General features: G+C 44.1%; 2 protein-coding genes across 5 annotated transcripts in view; one reads left to right on the top strand and one right to left on the bottom strand.

Moving 5' to 3' along the window:
- PLS3 (plastin 3) overlaps nucleotides 1–18,469 on the top strand; it is a 48,979-nt gene extending 30,510 nt beyond the window's left edge. For all 4 annotated transcript variants that reach the window (XM_085060535.1, XM_085060538.1, XM_085060536.1 and 1 more), the window contains exons 3-16: nucleotides 4,733–4,896; nucleotides 7,276–7,405; nucleotides 7,855–7,987; nucleotides 9,287–9,368; nucleotides 10,018–10,183; nucleotides 11,131–11,273; nucleotides 12,615–12,710; nucleotides 13,222–13,417; nucleotides 14,052–14,130; nucleotides 14,289–14,403; nucleotides 14,523–14,656; nucleotides 15,513–15,636; nucleotides 16,205–16,329; nucleotides 17,154–18,469. In XM_085060535.1, the coding sequence (XP_084916661.1) occupies nucleotides 4,733–4,896; nucleotides 7,276–7,405; nucleotides 7,855–7,987; nucleotides 9,287–9,368; nucleotides 10,018–10,183; nucleotides 11,131–11,273; nucleotides 12,615–12,710; nucleotides 13,222–13,417; nucleotides 14,052–14,130; nucleotides 14,289–14,403; nucleotides 14,523–14,656; nucleotides 15,513–15,636; nucleotides 16,205–16,329; nucleotides 17,154–17,286 (1,820 nt within the window). In that variant the 3' untranslated portion in view covers nucleotides 17,287–18,469. The remainder of the gene's footprint in view (nucleotides 1–4,732; nucleotides 4,897–7,275; nucleotides 7,406–7,854; nucleotides 7,988–9,286; nucleotides 9,369–10,017; nucleotides 10,184–11,130; nucleotides 11,274–12,614; nucleotides 12,711–13,221; nucleotides 13,418–14,051; nucleotides 14,131–14,288; nucleotides 14,404–14,522; nucleotides 14,657–15,512; nucleotides 15,637–16,204; nucleotides 16,330–17,153) is intronic.
- A 2,700-nt stretch (nucleotides 18,470–21,169) lies between these two features.
- On the bottom strand, nucleotides 21,170–23,288 carry LOC146437478 (uncharacterized). Its single transcript, XM_085060534.1, has one exon. The coding sequence runs from the start codon at nucleotides 22,625–22,627 to the stop codon at nucleotides 21,326–21,328; it is 1,302 nt and encodes a 433-aa protein (XP_084916660.1). The 5' UTR covers nucleotides 22,628–23,288; the 3' UTR covers nucleotides 21,170–21,325.
- Nucleotides 23,289–25,960: the final 2,672 nt, after the last annotated feature.

Below are 25,960 nucleotides of genomic sequence, written 5' to 3'. Positions count from 1 at the left end.
CTTAGACATTAATGAGAAATGTGCTAATTAGCCTGGACATACCCACAAGTGAGATGGGATCTGCTAGTTCTTTTCAACTGCCTTGTTTTGTGTGCTTTAGGCATGGTAGAGCCCGCAAGCATGTGGGACACGCCTGTCAGGAGTGTCTTTAATGCTCTCATTCCCTTTATTCTTGCCTAAAGGAGCCCTGTTTGCCCTGGGATACAGAACTGGTCACTGGCTGGGTGACTGACTTTCACTGTGAACTTCTAATAGCATCTCTAGTGAATGTCAACAGAAGTTGGGCCAAGACTGCTATGTAAAATGAAGCCTGTTTTTCATCTTCCAGCTACCTGGAATATTTGGAATGCAGTTGAGAAGTATGGTTATAACAGAACTCTATAGGTTGGCTTCTAGGATGTCATGAAGGAGATGTGGGGAGGAGGAAACATTTCACTCATTTCTGCTCACCAGGATGTGCCCTGCTCCGATGCATGGCTGGTAGATCTTCCTGGAGACCTGCTTTAACTCCAGCAAAGGGCAAGTTGCTGCTCTGGATGTGTAGGTTGATGGGACTTCAAAGGTGTGTGTTTGACCAGTTTTCTGTTTGCAGCTGGACTGGATTGAGCCATCTGGTGATGCTGGAAGGCAGTGAGGTGTGTTACCTTGTACTCTGTCACCGTTTGCCTTCATGCCCCTTGAAGGTATTCCTTCTCTCACATGCAGCTGGTGTGCTGTCCTCTGACAGCCAGCAAAAGGCATGAGTTCCATAGACATACTACTGCTTATTGGAACAATCCACAGGTGAGAAGCCCCTGTTTATCACTAGAATCAACTGTAGCAGAGGCAAGCAGCTGCCAGCATCCTGCAGCCAGTTATTTGTGTTGGAACTGATCCTAGTGGTAAAGAGCAGGGAGGAAAACAAGCTTTGTAATGTCTGAAAACAGTAATTAAGTGGGGCACTGGAACTGTCTAGGCTTTGAGTGACCCACAGGTTAGTGGGAGAAGAGCAGGTTGCTCCAGAACTCAGTGGATCTCTGAATTTAATTTGTTCTGTGGAACAGGTGCTTGGTTGTGTATGATCGGCCAAACAGTGGCACCTCAGAGGGGAGACGTGGCAGAACAAAATCTGAAAACTTGCTCTGTTTGTTTGTCTTCCTTCTCCCTCCTTCTACGATAAGCAGAGATAAGCATCTTTTCTGGAAACAAGAAGTACTAAAAAATCATAACCCAGCTGAACACTTTGTTCAGCGCTGCAAGGTGGTAAAACAATGCCCCAAAATGTTGGCTTAGGGCAAATAGGGATCTGTGATCCTGCTAGTGTGTCCTGCTGAGCATATGTCCTTAAAAGGAAACGTGTGGGTTACTTTCCCCTCTTGCATCCTGTTATTTAAGCTATTTTAAGTACTTGTCCTCGGGAGGAAGCTGAGCCAGAGCTCGAAGCAGCTTTTGGGATTCATTGCGGCTTTGCTGCACCACCTGCACATGGCAGAGGCCAGTGCCGTGCGTCGCTGCCGTGACCTTTCCCAGGTTTAGCTCGCTGGCATGCATGCATCTTTCAGTAGAAATAGGAAACTTCAGATGTGCTGTAGTTTCCTTTCCATCAGGCAGGCTATAATGAGTCCAGGCTGTGAGCTTGTCTGTTAAAACAATTTCTCTTTCTTCCATTAGTAATTCTGGGCTGGCCGCCGAAGGATTTCATTTGGGATAGCTTCTATTTTGACAGCCTCTTCAGCTGTTGAATACCATCTCAGATTTTGTTAGAGAAGGATTTTAGACCACCTTCTGGCTGAAGTCTGGGCCTGTTGCAGGACATCCAGCAAGGCACCATATGGTCAGCCTGCAGTGATGCTGGAAATAGTTTTGGAACTGGCTGGTACTGCAGAGGTGTCTTTTTTTTTTTTTTTAATGCTGCTTCTTTGTACATTTGATGCCAGAAGGAGAACAGAGACAGCAGGAGGGGAAGCAGCTGCCCTGTGGGAGAGGGGTCTCAGGCCTATTTGTCATGTCAGGCTTTTTGACATATTAAGAACAGGTCCATTTTCCATCACATAGTCAATCACTACTTGATTCTTCTACCAAGCCAAAACCACAGGCCAGCACCAATTTATGGTAAAACCAGCCAGCTTTAGCACTCAAGTCTGCCCTTCTGTGGCCAAGAAGTTAAAACTTGAAATGAGAGCATCTTCAGTGCAAAACCAGTAACTTTGTGTGCAGTCTTACAATTAAACTAACGGACCTGACTTACCTGTAAATCCCACTCCCAGATGTCTGGGACATGGATGCCTTTTTACTCTGTGAAGTAACTTGGTGATTAACTTTTTTCCCGGAATAATATGGAAGAGTAACTCTTACCAGTGGGTGTTTGGGATATTGTTAAGAGTTGCAAGAACTTAGGTTCTGAGAATCAGAGGTTTTGAGTTAGTTAAGGTATGTCCTTCACACTTGGTTTTGTGATGTTTGTCTGAGCCCAATGCAGCCTTTCCTGATGGGCAAAATCTTTCCTTGTGCCATGCTCCTGACTCCTGTGAGTGTGCATTTCAGATGGCTCTCTGTGTGGCAGAACTCCTTTTTAATTTTTTTTTTTTTTTAAAGTGAGCAAAGGTAAATATTCTTTGAACTAGGCACACCTGGAGTGCTGGGAAGATGCTGATTGCAGGAGTGAATGAAACTGTCAAACTGGACAGATGTTGACCCAGCTTGGAGTAAACTCCTGATACTTGCCCTTCAGGGCTTCATATGTAAAACTAAGCTCTAAATAGGTTTCAGCATCCATTTATCCATGCATCCCTTATTGGAATTGCAGACTTTAGAGCTCGGTTTCCTGAAGTCTCACCCAACAGGCTTCTGCCTCATGAAATACCATATAAGGTTTTATCCCTTTCCCATCTGAATAGACTCAGACGTGGCTCATGAAACCCTGAATCAGAAACACGTCTGAATGCTTAACTTAGGCATGTCAAGAGGAAAACCTTTACCAAATCTGAATCAAAATCAGATCCTATCAAGGATACTATGTATATTTTGAAGTCTTATTTTTCTCTGTCATTTGCCTGGTACTTGTATCTACTCTTGGGTAGATGTGCCCTTTACATTTGGGTAGGGGTAAAACATAGGTGGTGGATTGATTGGAAGAAGTGGTGAACAGATGTTTTTGGATTTACCTGCTTAACTTGGCAGCATGGTGAGGGATTGTGGTTGGTTCAGTCAGGCACAGGCAAAAGCAGTGGGAGTTTGCTCTAGGCTGAGGGTGAAAGAAAAGTTATGTTTTAGGTTCATAGGCCCTGGAGATTAGGAAATCCCTTCTTGACTTATTTTCCTCACTGGCTGTAAGGAGGGGAAAAGATGCATATTGTGAAGTTAGATTCAGTAATAAAAATACCGTAATAGAAGGAGCTGTGATTTATCTAGAGGGGAAATAGTTTGGTCATGACAACTTAGGCTGGACTGTTAATAAAGCTTGCCTTTGTAAGCTTGTATTATTTTGGAATAAAATTCTAAAGTTGAGGGCCAGACAGCAGCCTATTGCTATCATTAATCATTACCCCAAATCACTTTATTTCATCAGCTTTATTGTAAACACTGACTTTTCATAAAGTAGTTTAATGTATTTATTAATCCACTGGAATTGATGCTCTTTCTTAGTCTGAGACATAGAAATTGGGGTGTAGGAGGGAGTACAGGTCTGCTCTGGTTACTTTGGATGCTTGCCACTGAGCAAAGTTTCACTTTCTTGCTAACTGATAAAAACAATTTTAAAATCCCATATTCCCATATGGATCTGGTAAATGAGGACAGTTGGAGTGATGGTGCAAATATGCTGCTTGCTGGAATGTTGTTGTGAAACAAAACCTAAAAACCACAGACTCCTCATTAAAAGTAAATTGACCTTCATCATTTGGTAAAAAATAAATTACCCCAGACCTTAGAGCTGTCCTGATTGTGTTCTTTTATTCTTGAAAGTATCTCCCCTTAAATACAGACCCCAGTGGCTGTGGTGAGATTCCCTCTTGAAGAAAACCAAAATCTGGGGCTGATGTGGCTCTTCAGGCACTAAATTAGTCTAGTAGATTATAGTATATCACTAAGCACGCTCTGCTGCTGTGGCTCGGTGATAGAGTGTGAGAGCAAATGTCCTTGCAGAGCATTCTTAGACAGCAATAAAATATCTGGTTGCAATTTTCTGTCAGTGTTAGATGGAGAACGTCATTGTCAACACGATAAAAATGCAACTGCAGAGCTGACTTGGTGTTTTCAGTTCAGAAATTAAGAGGTGCTGTGTTTCATTACCCTCTATTTTTAACATGCAAAGGCAGTGGTAGTTAGATATAAAAAGAGACATTCTGGAGATTGTTTATGAAAATGCAGATGTTCTGTTGCGAAATTTTTGCACCAGACTTGTCACATGTGCCCAGAGTCATCCTGGTCAGTCCTGCTTTGGAGCTGCTGTGGCCCAGAGCCAGAGGGTTCCCATGGCTTGTGCTGGGACCTTCTCTGAGGATGTGCTGTGTGTATTTCCTGTGTGCCTTTGGTTCCTGGTGGTGTCCTTTGAACAATGTACTCCTTGATGTTTTGGTGTGGCCATCCTGCTGTGTGTCCTTGCCCTGCATGGGTTCAGCAAGTCCCCATTGTGGAGGCTGCTCTCCATAAAGCTCTTGGCCATGGGGTGATGTTTTTGCCCTGCTCTCTGGGATCAGTCCTGTCAGCTACTGGCACATTTCTAAAACCTTCTGCTGCTTGTTTTCTTCCACAGACCTCAACAGCAATGGGTTCATCTGCGACTACGAGTTGCACGAGCTCTTCAAGGAGGCCAGCCTGCCTCTGCCTGGGTACAAGGTCAGAGAGATCATCCAGAAGCTCATGATCGACGGCGACAAGAATAAAGATGGGAAGATTAGTTTTGAAGAGTTTGTCTATGTAAGTGATGTTTCTGAATTGCCAGCAGGCTGGGGGACCCCTTTTAGACAAAGCTAAGGAAGACAGTAGAAGAGGTTGAACCTGACTTCTCAGCCACTTTCCCTAATCCTAATGCTGTTTTGACAAACTGATCAGTTTTGAGGACTAGCCATGTAAAAATCACTTCTTTGTACAGGTATCTTTATATGATCAGTCTGCTGTGCTGTCATTGACAGCCTTCAGATTTGGACAGAGGGGAAATATTGGTTGGATTTTGTTCAAAAACCAACCAGTCAATCAAAAAAAATCCACATGGTTTTCCTATATGAAAGCTTCATTGGAGGCCAAAATACTGTTTCCACATGAAGTGACAACTGGAAAAAAAGACTTCCAATGATCCAAGCTTGCAGTATTTACTGGAAGCTGTTCAGTTTTTCCAGGCACATAGATGAATGCTTGTTTTCCCAGTGTATCAGTACAATTTCCTTTCCCTGTTTAATAGGGAAATACTTTAACAAGTATTTGCTAAAGACTTGAGAGGGCATTTCAAGACACACTTGTATCTATCTTAGATAGTGACCTAGGAAAATTCAAATCTGTTGCCTCAAAAGGAAAGAACAGGAGTAAGGAGATAGGAAAAGTTGAAGGATCAGTCTTTTTTGGTAGAAATAAGTCAGATTTTTTAAATTTACTTATTTTTACAAAAGCACAAGGCTTCTGAGACAATGGTTCGATGTACACCCTTCATCCTTTTGATGCTCTGACAACTGAATGCTGAAAGAGTAATTAAAGTATGTGCAGCACATTGAGGGAGCTGTTTTCATGTCAATTATTTCTCTTGATATTTCTTAATTGATCTTCACCTTCTGTTCCTTAATTGTTTTCAGACCCTCTGAACTTTTGAGTTCGGAGTCATCTAGTAAGTTGGAGTTTGTTTGCAGTTTGTGAACACTTGCATGCTGGGTGCATGTTTCAGCTGTTGGTTTGAGCTGGTCCGTAACTCTTAACTTTACATTAGGAAGGACAAAATAAATCTCTTCTGTCACATTTGAAAGGTACTCAATGACTGAGTAAACATAAAATCTGTCAGGACAGTTGAGGTTTACATTTGCAGCAGTGCTTAGTTGTATGATTTTTACAAACTGAACTCTTGCTGTTTTCTAACTGAGTATTTTTGCTGGAGTTTATGGTGTGAAGAATGACATGAACTGAATTTAGTTTGGGACCAAGTGACTTAGTGGTATCTCAGTGTTAAAGCACATATTCTAAAAGATATGCAATACCAGTACTTAACCCAGAAAAGTTTAAAATAAATAGATCTACTCAAAAATCCTTGTGGTTAAAGCCAACCAACCAGAAATCCCCCAACTTTTGTGCTCTCGAATCTTCATCTTTCCCTGATCACCCTGTGTGCCATCAGGAGATGATGTAACTGCACTGTATCATCATCCTGACTGTGTTCAAGGGACAGGGAGGGTAAGGTGTGACAGCCAGCAGCCTGGCCCTGTGGTGACACCTCTGCAGCCTGGGGTCCTCCCTCTCCTTTTAACAGAAGCACACTGTTGTTCTGCTTTACAGTGCTGTTTCATTGTCTTTTTCTGGGTAGTGTTTAGAGTACCTGTATAAATTTCGTTTGTATTTTCACCTTCATTGAAACTAGTTTAGTTCAGTTTTGAGGGAGTTACAAGCTTTCCAGCCATTGAATGTGTTTTTTACTAATAGCTGCTCAGTTTTGTAGGGCCTTGGGGCCACTAACAGCTACATCCAACCTGTGTAAATGGCACATGTAATTTTCCTGTGCTAAAGCGTCTCTTCTGCCCTCCAACAAGAGGTGTTTTGTCAGTTAGCCCAAGCCTGCTGTTGAGGAAGAGGATATCCTTACCTGGAGCACGTGTTGTTACACTTTATTGCAGATTTGACTGTAGTATGCGTAAGGAGAATTGTTTCTTGGGTTGTGGACAAAGTCTTTTGTGTGAACTAAAGTCACAGTCCCACAAGCATCTGGCTTACACAGAAAGGTTAAAATTGCACCACAGCTTTCTCAAGTTTGGCCCTGCAGGAACTGCTGCATGTGTTACCTGTGCTCAGACTGCAAAGGTTTCATGGTTTTTTCTTGGGGTCTCTTGAAATCTACTTTTAAAGGTAAATATATGCAAGGTACTTCATGGCTAATGCTTCTGTTTCATTAGACACTTGCCATGTGTGTTTGGGAGAGTGGGATGACTCTCTGCCCACTATCCATGTCAGATTTAGTACCACCACACCCTGGCTGGGCCCTTCACATTTGCTGATTTTACTGTGAAGTTTACTTTAAAGCTGAGAAGAAATAGCTCCTTCTGTGGTCCTTTCATATTATGGAGGCAGATTTTTTCTTGTCTAACAGAGCACTTTAACTTGTAGATTTTCCAAGAGGTGAAAAGCAGCGATATCGCCAAGACATTCCGAAGAGCCATTAACAGGAAGGAAGGGATCTGTGCCATTGGGGGCACCTCAGAGCTCTCCAGTGAGGGCACCCAGCACTCCTACTCTGGTAGGTACCACTCTGCTTCCCACTCCTCTCTTGGGTTTTTGGAGGTCCTGTGCCAAAACCAGCCCATTTCTGCCACCATGCCCTGTGCTGTTCTCTGAGAGCTGAATGATCTCATGGCAGGGTGAGAGCAGGACAGGATTTATATGCTGCAAATTTAGGAGTGTATAAATTAAACGTGTTCTTATTTGCTTCGTTAACTGTGCTTGCTGGTGAAGTCGTTGTGTCACACTTGAGTATAATAAAGTTGTTAAGTAGCAAGTAAATAACAGGAATATTCTGGTAATCGGAAGTGAAAGTCTTCTTTCTTTAAACTTTGTGTGACTAATAAAATGTGGGGTAATGATAGTGGGGCTTTTATTTCCCTGGGCTATTGTACTTTGCTTCTTTTGGGGAAAATCTTTGCTATGTTATGAAACAACTTGTATTAAATTTATGATTTATAATTTTAGAGGAAGAGAAATATGCCTTTGTAAACTGGATAAACAAAGCCCTGGAAAATGATCCTGACTGTAGGCATGTTATTCCAATGAACCCAAATACAGATGACCTGTTCAACGCTGTGGGAGATGGGATTGTGCTATGGTAAGTCATGATGGCTCCTGAATTGAAAAAAAAAATTAACAATCACTAAAATAACTTTAAAAACTGTAGTTAGGGGAATTTTCATCCTATTCTAGGCTGGTTTTGTGACTGGTGTGTGTGCATAACGTTTTGCACATATAAAAAGGAGGCTCAGTCTCCCAGGCTTTCATTGCATTGTGCCTCAGCTTTGGTGCCAGCCAATATTTTCATCCAGTGCTTTTGTTTGGGCTTGAGACTGAGTTTGCTGAGGGGGCAGAAGGTTCTGTGTGGGAGAGGAGTTGTCCTGGTGCAAACTCAGCCTGGTGCTGGGTAGCTTGAGGAGGGGGCATGTGATAAATGGCCCATTCTCCTGGGTGTGTAGACAGACACTATCCTCTGTGGGAATGTTAGTGACCTCATTATGCATTAACTCAAAAATGGATTTGCTGGGAATCCTCTTGCTCTTTATAATAACTGCACTAAGTAAGGTGACTTATTTTGTTGCATGCTGAGAACAGAAGGTCTGAGAACAGGGCTGCTGAATACCAGCAACCTTCTATGTATGAGGTTTTTGTTGGTTTTATGAGGTTAGGTTCATTTTTTTTTATTGTAAGTGAATTAATATAGTGGAGAAGTGGATCAGCCTGGAACTTTAGTAACTGTATCAATACACAAAGTAAGTTTAAGCAAGTTACCTGTTGCCCTTCATTTCTTTAGTTTTTTAACTTTCACTTGTGATACATATTATTATTTTATTTATTTCCCATGTTTCAAGTAATTCATGTATTTAAGCAAACACTGAACTGAGTAGGAAGTAGTTAATAATATAAAGTTTAAACTTGCCATATTTTTGTGTTGATTAAAAATTCATTGTACTCACTTGCTCCCCACTGAGCTCTCCAAGTGTTTGTTCTTTTTTTGGGACAAGTTTTCTTGCCAGCAGTAGTAAACCTTTACAATAGGAGGAAGCTTGTTGTCTGTCTAGAATGTGCAGTGGATGTCAGCAGAGCAATGAGTCTTCACTAGTTCAGTGACTGCACTGTGAATAATTCATGTGCTCTTTTTGCTCCAGCAGCTGAGATCAGTAGTGGCTGGGAACATGTTTAAGGTTTCAGGCTTAGCTATTACTTACAAATACATTCTTGATAATGTAAATATTAACTTCTGATTTATACAACCTTGATTCTATGAAAAATAAATTACACAAAACGAAGCAGGCTAAAGGAAATGTGCTGGGGTGAGTATTGTCACAGTGCATTGAGTTTTGTTCAGATTAACTACTAAATGTTGTTCAAATATTGTAATTTTTCCTCCTAACAGCAAAATGATCAATCTTTCTGTTCCTGACACAATTGATGAAAGAGCAATTAATAAGAAGAAACTCACACCATTCATAATTCAGGTATAATGCATTTCTGTATTTTATTTTCTGAAATTCCTATTAAGATAGAAATAATGAATGTGGCATGGTTGCTCAAGGAATTATTGTGGAACGTTAGAAAGGAGCAAGTTTTATAGCTTCTGTTTAATTATTAAATGCAGTTTTGTACCATGTATAATTGACAGTTCTATGGACATGGTTCAAAAATGCTGAATTAATTAGAAAAAGGGGCACAGTGGCTGAAATGCTGTGCACACCTGATATTGCTGTGGTGATTAGGTACAGCACTGTCTTTTTTAAACAATATGGTTATTGGTGTTGGCTGTGAATTATTTCGTAGTAGGGCAGGTTGTTTTTGTGAGGAGACCTGTGTGTGTGTGTATAAATTAGCACTTCTCTAGCCTTATTCTTGTTGATGCCACTAGATGCAGCTAACTCAGAGGCTGAAACTAAATACCAGAGGCTGAAATTAAACCCTGGTGCTTAGTTCAGTTCTTATTGATTCAGCCTGCTGCCCCCACAGCTCCCTTAAAACTTCAGCTGGAGAGCGGCTGGGAACATTTCCTCTGAGCTGCAAGGACAAGGGGGAAACCTCCACTCTGCTGCTGCTGGATGAAAGGGAAAGCAGCATCTCCCTGGACTGTGTCTGACTGGGCTTTGCTGTTTGCAGGAGAACCTGAACCTTGCCTTGAATTCTGCATCTGCCATTGGCTGTCATGTTGTCAATATTGGCGCAGAGGACTTGAGGGAAGGGAAGCCCCACCTGGTCCTTGGGCTGCTGTGGCAAATCATCAAGATCGGCCTGTTCGCCGACATCGAGCTCAGCAGAAATGAAGGTAAATTCAATTCTGAGTGATGGCTTCTAAAGCATGAGCACAGCATTGCTGGTGCTGTCAGCCCCAGCCCTGCTGCTGCCTCTTCCCTCCCTCTGCTGGAGGAAGGATTGTCAGGGCATGTGCCAGGCTGGATGTTCTCCAGGCTGTTGGTAGCTGTGCAGCAGGTTTGTGCAGGTGGGTTGTGCCATCCTGGTGATGGGTATCAGCCTTGGAGAGCTGCCTGAGCACCATCCTGTAAGCCAAGATGCAGCTTGACTTGAGCCTGGCACTGAATGAGCACATTGCTTTGTGATGCCCCAGGCTGCTCCCAACAGTGTTGGGAGGTGGCAAAAGCTGCTTGGATCCTTTTAGGTTTATAGACAATTGCATATTGTTCTCAAAAAATGTTTTTTTCAAAAGGGGGCTTTAGCTTCTTGGTAATTATTTGGTTCTAAAATCTTCCTTGCTACTGTTAGTGGAGCAGCTTGAGCTCTCACTTTGTCCTTGGTGGTGAGAGATTGATGCTGCAGATCTCTCCCTGTGCTCACTTGGTCCTGCATGACTGCCTCCAAAATTTAAACTTTTCAAATTATCTAAGAGCTCTGATATTCCTGCATGTTGCTATCAGAGCATCCAGATGGATGGAGAGGCTTCAGTGTCTTTTATTTAAGCTTCCCCATCATGTGCTGTTGATGTTGTTTGGCTTAGATTGAAAATTCATGGTGAGGGAAGCACTGGCCAGCTGAAAGGGTGCTTATCTTGGCTTCTCTGGCTTTTTTTAACAGTGCTTATGAAACTGCTTGGAAGCATTTTTCATTGAGATAGAAGTACATTTGCATTTAGCTTCCTGTCATCAGCTTAAAAGACTGCACATGAAGTCCAGAGGATTTTGTTATACATGAAAATGGAAAATTCTTTTTTACACATAGTTTTCTAGATCATGTATGCTCCTTGCATTTTTCTTCTAGCACTGGCTGCCTTACTTCGTGATGGTGAGAACTTGGAGGACCTTATGAAACTATCCCCAGAAGAGCTGCTCCTAAGATGGGCCAACTTCCACCTGGAAAACGCAGGCTGGCACAAAATCAGTAACTTCAGCTCAGATATCAAGGTACCAAAGCTCTCCTGACTTGCAGTGCCTGAGAAAAGACTGGGAGCCCGACAGGGATGTGTTTGAATGTGTAAATGAGGCCTTTCATCCTCAGACAAGACCTTTCTTGACCCTAATACACTGAAGTGGTCTTACCAGGGGGGTTTTGGGTGTTATATTTGAGGTCCTGCAGTGCTGTTCTCTCTTGTCATGAGGATGAGCCCAGTGTTGAACTGTCTGAGTGTTTCCTCCAGTGCTGCTGCTGTTGTGCATTTTAATCAACTAAAACTGGTATTACTCATGTTTTCAAATGTTCTTAATCCATGCTTTGATGGAGATAACATGGAAAAGTGCTTCACTGGAGAGTGAGACTTCCATATACTCTTGGCAGGTGATGACATTTCATCCAAAATGTCATGGGCTGGAGAGAGGAAGGGAAGAAAGAGCCCTTATTCTCCACACTGGGTTTAGTAGGAATCGGAGTTGGACTTTTAGAGCTGCTTTTCAGATGTGAGTGAGGGCACTGGTGAGAAATGGAGGATAATGACTCCAGGTCAGTGTGGTGTTTCTGGTCACTGCTCCAGGTTTCTGGAGCTTATTAACATGACCAGCAGTTTCAAGGAAGAGAAAGAAGACTGAGATAGAAAACAAATTGATAATTGAGTTGTATGGGGAGCACAGATGTGACCTGTGTGTACATGTGTGCACACACATGGTCACTCTTATTTCCAGCTTCAGAATTACTTATGATTTTGCTGATGGCTGTTGACTTCTCTGGTGCAATCCCTAGGCTGCCAGAATGTGCTGAGGTCCTCCTCAGTGCTGAGGAATAAAAGGCCATGTAGTTGATAAATAATCACTAAAGCTCCTCCTGGTTTTGTGATCATCCCTGGCCTCTCACTCCATATGGGCAGGCACAGAAGGAAACATTCAGACATCTTATAATCAGCTTTTTGCTTGGAATTTGTTTTTGCTGAGCCATTTTTCATCATTGCTGTGGCAGTAGGAATGGCTGCCTTGGGGCATCTGGGAGCCATGAGTGTGAGCAGCATGGGGTCATTGCCTCCTCCAGCCACTGTAGAGGTGCCTGTGACACCAGAGCTTGCAGCAAAGGCAGCTTTCAAACAGTCAAACCACATAATTGTCATCTTAAATATTTCTAACCTTTTCCCTTTGTTTCCTTTCCTGCTGCCTGGATTTCTACCATTGTGCTCTCTTTTAAGCTTACAGATTTTGGCAATTCCGTAAAGGTACATAAGCCAATTATGCACGGTGACTTGTTAAAAATGAGCTTGAAATGAATTGTTATGGTGTATTCACTGCTGTGCAGGAGACCTGAGTTTTCTTTTTCATCCATTTCAGGATTCCAGAGCCTACTTCCACCTCCTCAATCAAATTGCACCCAAAGGGCAGAAAGAAGGAGAGCCTCAGATCGATATTAACATGTCGGGTTTCAATGTAAGTATTCAGGCTGTCATGTCCTCATCCTGGAGAATCATGAGCTGCCTGTACCCTATCATTGCCCCATGACATCTGGGTAACCTGGTATCTTAATGTCTAGAGCGTGTACAGTGTCAGTGGCCATGTGCACACCTCGGGTGTGTGCTCAATGAGTGCTTGCTGCCAGCCTGGTCTCTACCCTCCAATTAACAGAGATGATTGAGAAATCCTTTGTGGGCTTGCTCCATTCAGGAGCATATTGACTTCTTTTGAACCACCAAGTTACAAAAGCATGAAAATTGGACAGCATGTGAGCTTGGAAAGCACCATGCTAGGAAAAACAGCAAGACAAGCCATGACAATTGCACAGCAGCTGGGGTTGGTGTGTGTGTCTCATCCCTCTGCTCGGTTAGCCACTGATGCCAAACGGGGACTTGTGACATTGCTCCAGGTGGTGATCAGGAGCTTCCCACCTGCTTTGTAGGCCAGTCTCTTCCATGACAGCTCTTGTGCATTGCCTCCCTGGCAGGAGAAAGATGACTTGCGGAGAGCAGAGTACATGCTGCAGCAGGCGGACCGGCTGGGCTGCCGGCAGTTCGTCACGCCGGCGGATGTGGTCAGTGGCAACCCCAAACTGAACCTGGCCTTCGTTGCCAACCTGTTCAACAAGTACCCAGCACTTACCAAGCCTGAAAACCAGGACATCGACTGGACCCTTCTGGAAGGTGATGGCCGTATCAGTCACAAAATTAGCAGGAGGGGAATATCTACAGTAAACAGTTGTGTCACAGGAGGCTGTGCCCTGCAGAGGTATCTGCATTGAAGTAACACCTATGATTTGAGGCTTCAGTGCTGCTGTGGTTGTTTACTCATTTGGGGCAGAGGAGAAGGGCACTTGGCAGCCTGTCCTTCTTCTCTGACCCTGTTGTGGAGCCTGAACCTGTAGGCACACAGGTCACTCGCTGTGCCAGGGAATTTGGTTTTGCTGTTTCCTGTGATGGGCAAGAAAACCTCAATAATGCAGTGAGATGTTCATAGGAGCAGTAATTATTGGCACAACTGGGACTGGGGCTTTGACAGCAGTTAGCTAACACCCTTGAGAAAGACCTTTCTGCTGCTTTTTCTTGCAGAAAGTGAAAAGGCATGCTCTTCTGAGGTCTGAGGAAATCAGAAAAATATTCAAGGCTAGATATCAGGGTCACCCTCTTCCTCTGAAAATTCATAGTAGAAAATACTTTCTCTGATTAAAAACCTCCTGATGAGCTGTGCTGCTCAAAGCTCCTTGCCTTGCAAGGTAGAAGTCCCTGCTCAGCTTTGAACTTGCAGAGTTTGCAATGAACCTTTTTTTCTCTCATGTAGGAGAGACGCGTGAGGAACGGACCTTCCGTAACTGGATGAACTCCCTTGGTGTGAACCCCCACGTAAATCACCTCTATGGGTAAGCTTCAGGCTCTTGGGATACACAGCTTTTGTTTTTGTCTTTTAAATGTTGTTGAAATTGCAACAACCTGTAAAGAACAGTAATTATTTACGATGTGACAAAGAGTCGCACTCAAATCTTGAAACATTAGACTTAATCCATGTTTTCCACTTCAGTGATCTCCAAGATGCACTGGTAATACTACAATTATATGAAAAGATCAAAGTTCCTGTTGACTGGAATAAGGTTAACAAGCCTCCGTACCCTAAACTTGGAGCAAATATGAAAAAGGTAAACATGTCAAAAGACTTCAAAAGAAGCCATGGACACTAAAAATTCCAATTTGAGGCTTTCAGTCAAGTGAATATGTTTGTGAGTGATTTTTCTTTTTAAACTCTCATCCTGTGTAGCTTGAAAACTGTAACTATGCTGTAGACTTGGGAAAACATCCAGCCAAATTCTCCCTGGTTGGCATTGGAGGGCAGGATCTGAACGATGGAAACCCAACGCTGACACTGGCCTTGGTCTGGCAGTTGATGAGAAGGTAGGACCCCTCTCAAACATATGGAATTCCTGAATGGAGTACAGAATTTGGGAAGTCATTTTGCATGATTGTGTTACAGCACCTGGAACAGGTAACCCAGAAAGGTTGTAAAACCTCTGTCCTTTTGGAGGGGTTTATGGAACACAGCTGGACAAAACTGTGGCAGAGCAGCACATGAGAGGCTTGAGCAGAGACCTCTGGATAGCCCTTTGGTGGACCTGTGATCATCCTGTGACCAGGATCACCTCTCTCACCTGCTCAAGTCTGGTCCACATGCAGAAACCCTGAACAGGAACATTACACAACTTTTGTGTTCTAATTTTTAATTGGAAATGGAGAGGGAAACATTCTGGGGCTGTATTATAGCCCTCTTCTGCATTGGAATGGGGAAAGAAGAAACTTAATAACAGATGAAGTTGATCTTCCTGTTTCTTATCTAGTTCTGAAGAATTATTAGATTGTGCAAATACATATCTGGAAAAAAGCTGCATGGTAGCCCCTAATTTGGCATTAGAGGTCTGAATGCCACCTCCTGAGTTAATCCACACCTTTTAGGTAATGTGTTACCCCTGTGGAGCAAATGCTCAATGGCCAAACCGTTTAACAAGTGTCCTGAGCCCAGGCAATTTTGTGAGCTCATATTCAAGGACATGAAATGCCAGAAAGACTAAATGCTTTAACAGAAATCACACTTCAGATGAGATAGATGACTCTTCCTTTTTGCTAAAGGAACTGAAAATATCCCAAACCCAGAGCTGGGACTATGTAAAGAAGCTGCCATGGTTCATGTTGCATCCTGGCTGCATGACTTTGTCCTGGCTCTGTGCCTAATCTGGTTCTCTCTGCTGGTTCTCAGGTACACGCTGAATGTCCTTGAGGACCTGGGTGATGGTCAGAAGGCCAACGATGACATCATAGTCAGCTGGGTAAACCAGACCCTGAAAGAAGCTGGCAAGTCCACCTCCATCCAGAACTTCAAGGTGCAGGTTCCCTTCTTGCATACAAAAGGAGAGGAGAGCCCAAAATGTATTTCCTTGGCTTGAGGAATAGCAGGGGCATCTTAGAAAGGAGTTTACACAGGATGGTGTTCAGTCTGTGCTGGGAACAGAGTGGCTTCAAGCTACAAGACAGGAGACTGATTAGGACTGCCCACAGCAGGGAACAGTGTCAGAGGAGGGGAGGGGGGTCAGGATCTGGGGCAGAGGTAGGAGCTGAGATGCTAGCAAGCAAGGGGGCTGGAGCTGGTATGTATTTGGAGGTGAGTGTTGTCCCTTTGGCTCTGTGGTTGGCAGGGCAGACTTGCTGCCTGCACATCAATTACTTCCTCAAAAGTACTTGCAGTAAATTAGGGTAATAGTAGTGTATTTTTACCAAAGGTGAGGCAGCAGCTTGGTTTTCCCTCTGGTCCACCTGGAAACAGTCCCGGCTTTAAAAAGGCTCATTTAAAACTTTTTTTGGTTGCACATTGCAGAGCAGCTGAATTGAGGTGAGAATTATGCTCTAAGGACTGGACACTCACCTTTCCTTCTCTGTCCCTGCATTCTCTAGGACAAGACTATCAGCACGAGCTTGGCAGTTGTGGATTTAATTGATGCCATACAGCCTGGTTGTATCAACTATGACCTTGTAAAGACTGGTCACCTATCAGAAGATGACAAGCAAAATAACGCTAAGTAAGTTTACTATCTCAAAAGCTGTTTTGCATTTAAAGGGTGCAATTCAATGCAATGGCCTCAAGCTGCAGGTGTTTTGACCACAGTTTATTGCTGTGGTTTTCAGTCTCTTTTAGCACAGTACTTTTTACACAGGCAGCACTTACTGAAATCCAGTTGCTGTCCTTGGCTGTGACACTGGAGGGAGCAGTTGGCTGAACTCTGATTTCTTGAGAGAAATACAGAGCAGCTCCAGCAGTTCTTAGCAGTGATACTCCATTTCTCACCTTTTTGTTCAGGCATTTGAAATGTTCAGCTGGTGGCTCAGAGTTTTGAAATTGAGCCCTTATATGTCTTATGTCTTGTTGAATCATCATAGATTGTCAAGTTTAAAGTATGCCTATTAAAACATGCCTTTGAAATGTGTGTTCTGTGACTGTTCTGCAGTGGCAGAATGACAGCAAAGTTTCTGGCAGTTAATAGTCTCGCTTTGTTATTCATAAGGAGCAAACAGAAGAGGAAATGTAAAAGTTACATGATTAATCCTTCATTATATATGCTATTAACCCAACAAATATTAATTAAGATTCTTTTTTAACTGTCGGTAAAGTGGACTTGACATTCAAAGGTCAATTTGCACGTTAAAAACACTTTACTGTGGAAAAGGAAAACAGCAAAAGATGAGAAAAAATTGTAAAACAAAAGGATGTGGTGTGATTAAACTGTTCCACGTCTTGAATCTTAATAAATAATATGTGCAATTGTGTTGGATGGGCCAGGATTTGACTTGTCATTTACTGGTAGCAGTCTCAGTGCTGACCACCTCATCTTTCCGTGGTGAATAGGTATGCTGTGTCCATGGCAAGAAGAATTGGTGCCAGAGTTTATGCTCTTCCAGAAGATCTTGTGGAGGTGAAGCCGAAGATGGTCATGACCGTGTTTGCCTGCTTGATGGGCAGAGGAATGAAGCGAGTATAAAAGAGATGATCCACGTAAAGAAAAAAAACCAAAATGCAACAGAAACCCAACCTGCCACCCTGGGTGCATGAGTAGCAGATCGGCTGTGACAACGTTGAAATGCTGTTGGCCTTGGAACTGTTGAAGTTCAAAGGACTTTGTTTTGCTTTGCAAGACAAATTTATCAAAATTCTCAGGGAGAGGAGTTTTAACCAACAGTCGTGCTCTTTTCCCAAAGGAAAGTTTAACTTATCAAGAGCTCACAGAAATGCATTCATAGCAGACCTGCATCTTGCAATATTGCTCTGGAGCTGTTTTCACTCCATTATTTCTCAGATACTTGATGTGTGGTTTTTTAACCCTGAGGGCTATAAGGTGGTTGGTATGAGTTGTAATGGAAACAAATCTAATTTCTATCTGCAGTCCACTTTAATTTCTGTCATACAGTCCAAGCATATTCTAGGTTTGACCACATCCTTAATTTTGCAAATAAAGCTACAGTACAAGTTGGGACCTGCAGGCCAGCTCGCAATGCTAAATGAGAAATGTGTAATTAGGAAGATGTCCTTCCTCTGGTATTCTTTGTACATGGTGCTTTTTTGTACATCTAACTATTTTGATTACTTTACAAATAAAGCATGGCAGTTTTTTCTCTTGCTGCTTATAAAAAGGGTTTTTTTGGGTTTTTTTTTGGGTTTGTTTTTTTTTTTAAGGTCATACTGCATATGATAATACCACCATCCTTGGACCTCTTGCAGTAACATATGATACTGATGCTGATGGCACGGTTACACCTGAGAATGGAAGTGAATGCATTTTTGTATGCATCTTGGTTCAGTTCTGTGCACCTAGAAAATAATTTTTACAAAAATCTGCATGAAAACTATAACTTTTTTATTTAAAATGCTGTTAGATACAAAACCGTACTACATTGTGGAGAGGTTTTGTATGGGGAAGAGTCAAATGGTATAAACAGCAGGGTTCAATAAAGTGAACAGCAAATGTGCTGGAACATAAAATTATTTTTACAGATAAATGGAAGCATTGTCGCCAAAGAAGGAAGATGCTGTATCCATAGGATTTAATATTATCTTGCTTTGGCAAGCTGTTTGCTATATTTTGAGATCATATTGCTATTCCAAGCTATTCAAAGTGATGTAATATGGTGGCAAAGCATTAGTTGAAATAAAAACATTTAAATACATGCTTCTCTCCTTATTTGCACTGACCCAGCATGGCAGCCTGTCTTCAGCTGCAGCTGGTGCTTCTGGGCTGCAGTGCCACACACCACCTTTCCTTGTCTTTAATGACCTGATGTAAATCTGATATTAGGTACTGGTCCTTTGGAGCATGTTGAGGGGTTGGTGCTGCTGGGGCACAGCAGGGAAAGGTCCACTAAAAGCCAAGGCAGGACACCTTTGTTGGAGCAGCAGCTGCTTCTGCATTGTTGTGCCTTATGGGCTTCAGAAGTTAACATTTATATGAGGGCTGAGTGAAAGGGACTTCAATTTCCTATGTGCACAAGAGGTAAAAAGGGCAGGTTGGAGGGAGGAATGTGGCAGGGAGCTGAAGAGGGGCTGGTGCCCCTGGGAGGAGATGAGCAGGAGCCCTGCCTGCTGCAGGGTGAGGGCAGAGGCTGCGATGGCACTGGCTGGGAGTGCTGCCTGCTCCCAGTGTGGAGTGTCAGCAAACCAGCCCAGTGATTCCCTGCATGAAGCCTCAGCTGGAAACTTTCCACTAGTATGATTTTTTTCGAAGAAAAGTATGTTAACAAAGCTCCCCACAGGAAATTGCATGTTTTTACTCAAGATGGAGTGATATACCGTAAGTAAAGTCACAGCCATCCCACTGAAACTGATCTGGTGATTTATGGCACTGGCTGGGCGTGTGGTGTAATTAAGTTCAAAATTCTTGGACTTTGGAAGTGGCCACGTGCATCTGTCCTATCTCGGCTCTTTTGCCTCCTGGTACCAGGTTAAAGGGGCAGAAATGGGTATTTTGACAATTACAGAATGGGAAAGCATCTCCTCCTTGTGCTGGATGTGTTTGGGAAAGAAAAGTTTGGGGTCCAAGCAAAGTGGATTTCTCATGCTGAAAGTCCAGTGCAGGGCAGTCAGGACAAACCCAGTGCTTTCTCTCCGGTAAAGACTTGTAACAGGCAGGTTTTCAAATAGTTTGTTTTGTGAAGCACCAAGCACACCTAAAAGTTTCCAACAGGAGATGGAAACTTTAGCACATTTCCCTCTTCCTGCAAGTCTTTTTGCTCTTTCATATTAAATTATTTGTTAGTATTTATACTTGGTTTTGTTTTCTCAATTACATACTTTTTGTTTCCAAGTTTTCTAGCAGTGTTAACTTTGTTCATATTGAAATCTTTCTTTAAACAGTTGAACTTGCTGCTGCCCTTGTGGGTGCATGTTGTCCTTAATCTTAAGGTCTTCCTTCAAATGTCTTTTCAAGCCCACACAGCCTCCTCAGGGCCTGTGTTTTCTGGCCTTTTTCTTGTATTCGTTGCAAGTTTAATTTTTTGTGGATTAAAAATGTAGACACATGTTCTCCCTGAGCATACTGTGTATAACTTGTTAAATATTTCTATCACTGTTTTATCGTAGCACAGAAGAAGCAATTTAGTTGTGCTCCTGTTACTGTTTAATGAGGTGGTGGTGTCAAAGTGGAAGGAATATTTTCTCTAAGCATTCAGAGGAGGCAAGGTTCTGGTCCTTATAAATTTTTCACCAATTTATATTATTCAGTGGGAAAAATTGAATCTTTTGAGGACTTAAAAAATTGCTGAGGTGGACTTTGCTCGCTTTTTTGCTTCTGCCTTTTTCTATTGCAGTTTTACAGAGAGGAATGCAAAAGCAAGAAACCAACTGGAGGTTTTTTCCACTACTTCTCAAAGTATGCGAAGCTGAGGAAAGCGAGGGTGTGAAACAGCACAAAAAAATGTAAGCAAAAATTTATTGTATTGACCGTTAAATACTTTGCACAAACCTGATCACAAATATTGCAATGAGAATGCAGTGTGTGTGGTTTTGTTGTGCAGCCCCACTTTGTCCCTTCACTGGTGCAACAGCAAAAGTTGGTCCTACTCTGCACTCCATGGCAGGTTTCCCGTGTCAAAATGTGCTGGTTTGTGTTTTCAGCCCTAAAAGAAGTAGTTATTTCTCTCTTACCTCTTATCAGCTTGGGGTAATTCCTCTAAGGACAGGAAGAAATGTGGTGTGTCTGCCACATGTTCTATTGCATCCTTCTGTGAGCACTGAGTAAACACTGGACAAGAGTTTTTAATATACCTGCAGAAGTGGAAAATTCCATTTGGGAGGACGGAGAAGGCTGATCTGTGTCTCCCAGCAGCTGGAGGAAGGCAGATTGGGGGTATGGCAGTGGAGTGGTGCTGGGACAGTGGTGCTCCATGACAGCATGCAGGGGGACACAACTTACAGACCATGCCTGAGACAAGCTACTTCTCTGCAGGGGTAAATGCAGAGCCACATTAGCTGAGGTTCAGCACTGTGAGGAGCAGCTGGGTGATAAAATGTTTTACTTGGTGGCATTTTTGCCTGCTCCTCCAACACTGTCTTATGCTGTAACAGCAGAGCTCCCTGTGTGCCTGCTGTGGGAAGGTGCCACGTGCTCACAGAGATGCTGATGGACTGGGCCTTTTCTAAGGACTCCAGATGTGCTGGAGCACGTGGAATTTATTCCCATTTCAGCAATACTCACAATATGCCCAGTAGGGGCTGGGCACAGGAAGGCAGCCCTTCCCTGGGAGGTCACACCTGGCTCTGGTCAGCTGGGAAGTGGGGAGGACAGAGCGGAACATATTTCCCAGCCCCACATCATCAGCACAAGCCCCAGCCCTGAACTTTCCAATGTGAGCATTTGCATTGAATTTTTGGTGTTAAATTTGAGCCATTACTCATGAGTGAAACCACTTATCCCTATATAATAAAATCCCTTTATTTCCATATAAAATCCACCTGTCATGAAAACCATTGCTCATAAATAAATAACAAGGAAATAAACAAGTAGCCTCCAGTTTATGAGTGAAACACCATCAGAACGTGGCCACAGAGGTGCCCCATCCCCTGGCATTGTACCACATGTGGCACACAAGTGCCAGCAGGACGAGCTGGCTGGGCAGAGCAGGGGGCCCTGGAGCCACACTGGTACCAGCCACCCTGCACTTGTCTTCACTGGCCAGCTCCAGTGGCACTGTGCAGTCCCCCAGGTCCCCAGGGTGGGGGTCAGTGGGTGCTGTGGTGTTGGGAGGGCTCAGGAAGGCGCAGTCCAGCCCCTGGATGACCGCCCGGCGTGTGGCTGTCCAGCGCCAGAACCAGAGCAGGCTGCAGTCGCAGCGCCAGGGGTTGTGGGACAGGAACACGTACTTGAGTTTGGTCAGCTCGGAGAACACCCTCATGGGCAGGGAGCTGAGGTTGTTTTTGCTCAGGTGAAGGAAGTGCAGCTTGTTTAAGTACAAAAAAGCAGAGTCTGAGATTGAGGAGATCTGGTTGTTGTTCAAGTACAAGTTTCTCAAGTTGAGCAGGTGTCTGAAGGTGCAGTCCACAGCGGTGATCCTGTTGGCTTCAAGGTGCATGGTCTTGAGCTGGATCAACCCATCGAAAAGCTGATTAGGCAAATCAGTGATGAAGTTGTGTCCTAAATTTAACATGCCCAACCTGAGCAGCTTTGCGAAAGCTCCGTTTTGAATGATCCATATCCGATTCTTCCTGAGATTCAGATCATACAGGGCTTCCAGGTCCCTCAGGGAATCTCTGCCGATGGCTTCTATGTGATTGCCCTCCAGGGACAGCTTCGTGAGGCTGGAGAGGTTCCTAAAGGCTTGTGGCACATACCGCATGTTATTGGAGGCTAAATCAAGCCTTTCTAAAGAGGGCAAGTGTGAAAATAGCAGTGGGTGGATTTCGAAGATATTGCAGTGGGACAAATCCAGGCTGATGAGGTTTAATAGTCCTCTGAAAGTGTTTGCATGCAGGTAGGTGAGGCGTGAGTTCCTGCTGAGGTGCAGCTCCTGCAGCCTGCTGAGAGCGTGGAAAGTTCCCGGGGTCACGAAAGTCAGATTGTTCCCATCTAGCCAGAGGCTGTGAAGGAAAGTCAGGTTTCTGAAGGTGTTGGTGTTGAGAATCCGCAAATAATTGTTGGAGAGGTTTAGAGAGATGGTGGATGCTGCTATTTCTGCAGGGAGGGCTTTCAGTCCAGCTCTGTTGCAGAGGATGGTCTCTTCAGGTGTACATTTGCACATACTTGGGCATGAATCGGAGGCATTCAGACTCAGCCCAGCCTTTGCTGCACAAGTAAATATAAATGTAACAAGAAAGTACATGATCAGCCACTGCATCTAATTCCTGATGGACAGTAGAGAAGGAGGCAAGAAAAAGAGCAGGTACCTTTTGGGCAGGTGAACCGCGGGCATGTCAGGGTCAGTCGGACTGTGCACAGTGAAAATAAATCAGCTGGTTCTTCCTGCTGCAGCCCGGTGAGGATTAAGTGTTTAGGCACACAGAAGCTGATTAAGTGCCGCCCTGAGAGGCAGGGAGATTTCTCAGCCCAGCATCATGCTCTGATAGTGGTTTTTCCCACCTCGTGCCCTCTGCAAACAGCAACAGGTAACAGACTTCCCTTGGCAGCTCTTTGGGAGAGGCTCCTGCTCATGGGTTATCACCGTTCTCAGAGTCTGCTTGGCAGTTTGCTCAAAAAAACTGTCCTGGGAGGAATTTTTGTGCTTTTTTCCAGCTAGAGCTTCGGCAAAGGCAGCTGAGGGTAGCTCTGCCATCCCAGTGTGAGGTGAGGGCTCTCGGCATGGCTGGCAGATGCCCTGGGCTCAGGCTCAGGGAAATGGAGCTGTGACCAAGCCCTGAGCACAGCCCTGGTGATGGCTGTGACTCCTCTGCAGTAAAATGGGAGGCTGCCAGGAGCTGTGCAAACCTCACATTCCCTGACAGCTGGGAAAGCACAGGGGAGTGCTGTGTCCTGGCAGAGCATCTTGGGATGAGCTCTGAGCCATCTATGAGTGGTGGTCAAAACATGGAGCGTCCCAAGTCTGCTCTTTCCAGGGCACTGCCTGTCTCCAGCAGGACTAAAGATGTCACTGAACAGCTGGAGCAGTGCTTGGGTCCTTAAAAACCCGTGTCCTTGTCCCTGCCCTGGTTTTTATCCTGTATCCACAGTGCCAAGGGAAGGTGCAGCTGGGGGGCTGATTGATGCACCCAACAGCCAGGGATCAGCAATCTCCAGACTGATCACTCTGCTTATGATGCCAGGAGAACTAGACCCAGGGCTTGCAGCTTTTGGGTCATTAGGGCAGCCAGTGACACAGTTGCTGCTCTTGTTCTTAATTTTTGTTTTCCACTTCTCTCTGACCGAGTTCTCATGTTTTTTATGTGCTTGAAGCATCTTTTGTCAGCTCCCTGCCTTCCAGTACATTTCCTTGCTTTTAATTTCTTGGTCTGTCTCACCTTTTTTTCTTTTTTTCAGGTTTTACTGATTGGGTTTTCTTTCCCTCACCTGCTCTGCCAGCTCTGTCCAGACAGTGGCTAAACCCACAAATAATAGTATGCCCAACAGTAAGTGTGAACTGGACAAATTTACAGTTCTGTTGTTTTCTCAGCAGAAGCAGATTAGGTTTCCTGTGTTGTTAAATTGCTGTGTTGGCTTCAGCTAGTTATGTTTTTTTCTTCATTTTTTCAAGCAACAATCCCCTGAAGAACAGCTTCTCCCTCGAAGCTTGGCCAGGACGATCATGTTGTGTAATGGAGACCATCTTCCAGCTGTAAACAACATCATTTATTTAGTTAGACAGGCTCTGGTGCAGTGTTACTGGGGGCCAAAAGCTGGTTTTCACCAAGAGCAGCAGTGATGGCACCATGCCCAGGGGCTGGTCAGTCCTGGGAGCCCCAGAGGAAGGTGGAAACGTGCACTGCTCATCCCGTCCAGCTGACCATGTCTGGGGTCAGGCCAAAGGGTTTGGTGGGTGAATCTTTGTTTTCTGTACTCCTGGCTCAGCTGGGGCTGCTCCTTTGAGGACATCACCTTGGAGGGGTGTCCTGCTGCTGGGATGTCCATGGATTCTCTTGACTCCTGCTGCAGCACAGCTGGGAATAGCCACCACTGCACAACTTTGTCAGTGCAACCCTCTGAAGGAGTTCTGCTGGTCTCTATGCAGGACAGAGTGAGCTGCTCTGGGTGCTTGGGAATGGTCTTGCCTTTAGCTGAAGTTTGTAGCTCAGGCTGAAGAAGATGGATCTCTTGCTCTGGTGTCCCTTTTATTCTACCAGGGTTTATTTCTGGTTTAATGTTTTATTCTACACAGGCTTTATTTCTGGTTGTAATTCTGGTTGTAATTCCAGCAGTGTTGCCATGTTCTAGCTGTTACTTAAGCCCAGTGCTCTCTCTAACTCTCCTTGATTTCATATTGGAAATTTTCAGAGACGGAAAGCATGCAGCTCTTGCTGCCAGATGTTGCTTAACTAGACTAAAACACTGTGGTAGAACAAGACCACACAGCTGCAGAACGTTTCCTTGCTTTAGAGCCTATAGGGCCAAGGAAACCCATAAAGTATCAAAGTGACCAGATTTTTACACTTTGTCAGAGTTTTGGCTATTCCAGTTGCTCCCTGTAAAGATTCCACAAAGCATGGAGGTGAGGTGCCAGCTGCCTAGCCAGGATCTTGGCTGTGGCTGCCTGAACTTACTGATGGCAGCTCTGGTTGCAGCTGCCCTTGGGGTGGAAGCAATGTGTGCCAACTCTCAGCACTGTGGAGAACTAAACCTTGGTTGGGGGCTGAGTGTTGGTCCAAGAGAGTGGCCACAGGAATATCCTGTGTGTGCTGCAGTGCCCAGGGCTCCTGTGCAAGGAGTGCTCAGTGTTGGCTTTCCAGCTCCACCTTCCTGAGCATCTCTGCTGCAGTCATTGCCACGTCAAGTGCTGCAGAGACAAGGTAAGGACAGGATCCTTGAGAAGAACTGGCACGTAAGTTTTTTCTCTAGCTACCTTTTTAACAAACACTTTCCCTCTATGGTCCATCCAAGTATTAGCATCCTGCTCTTGGGTTCCCTTTTCCAGGCTCAGCTCACTGTGCTCCACGTGCAGGGATTTTGATTGTCTCACTCCATCTGCTCGGAGGGTTTTCTGGAGCTCATCATGTGTTTTGGCTGGGGTGGTTCATCCATCCGGCTTTAATGGAAAAGCTGAACCACTGCAGGTCTTCTGCTAAAATGTATTCCACCCACTGCATGACCATGGCTGTGTTTTTGTCTTTCTTTCAGCCACTGATTTATCTGACATCTGGGATTTATAGCCCAGCACATCCCCTTCAGAAATTGTTTGTAGCTGATGTCAAGAGCCTTGCCTAATTCTCTAGATTTTAAGGAGCTGAGCTCTCTTAAAAGATCGAGGCAGCAGTCAAAACATTTACTTTGATATGGTCTTGATGGTCTAGTAAGTTAAAAGATCAAGATTTGCTTTCTTTAAACTTCCTGTTGGGCAAATATGGAATGAGCAGAAACACTTAATAGCTTTTTTGGTTGAAAGATTGATTAAATAAGGTAGAATACCCAAGATTAAATAAGGTGGAATACCCAAGTGTAAGGAATATTCTGACTCACCCAAAGCTTTATCTAGGTGGTGAACTCTCTTTCGTGTGTATCTCAGTATTTTTGGAACATAAGAGAA

The sequence above is a fragment of the Lichenostomus cassidix genome, chromosome 4A, assembly GCF_008360975.1.
Source record: "Lichenostomus cassidix isolate B80296 chromosome 4A, HeHo_3.0, whole genome shotgun sequence".
Lineage (NCBI taxonomy): Eukaryota > Metazoa > Chordata > Aves > Passeriformes > Meliphagidae > Lichenostomus > Lichenostomus cassidix.
This window is presented reverse-complemented; position numbering and strand designations above follow the sequence as displayed.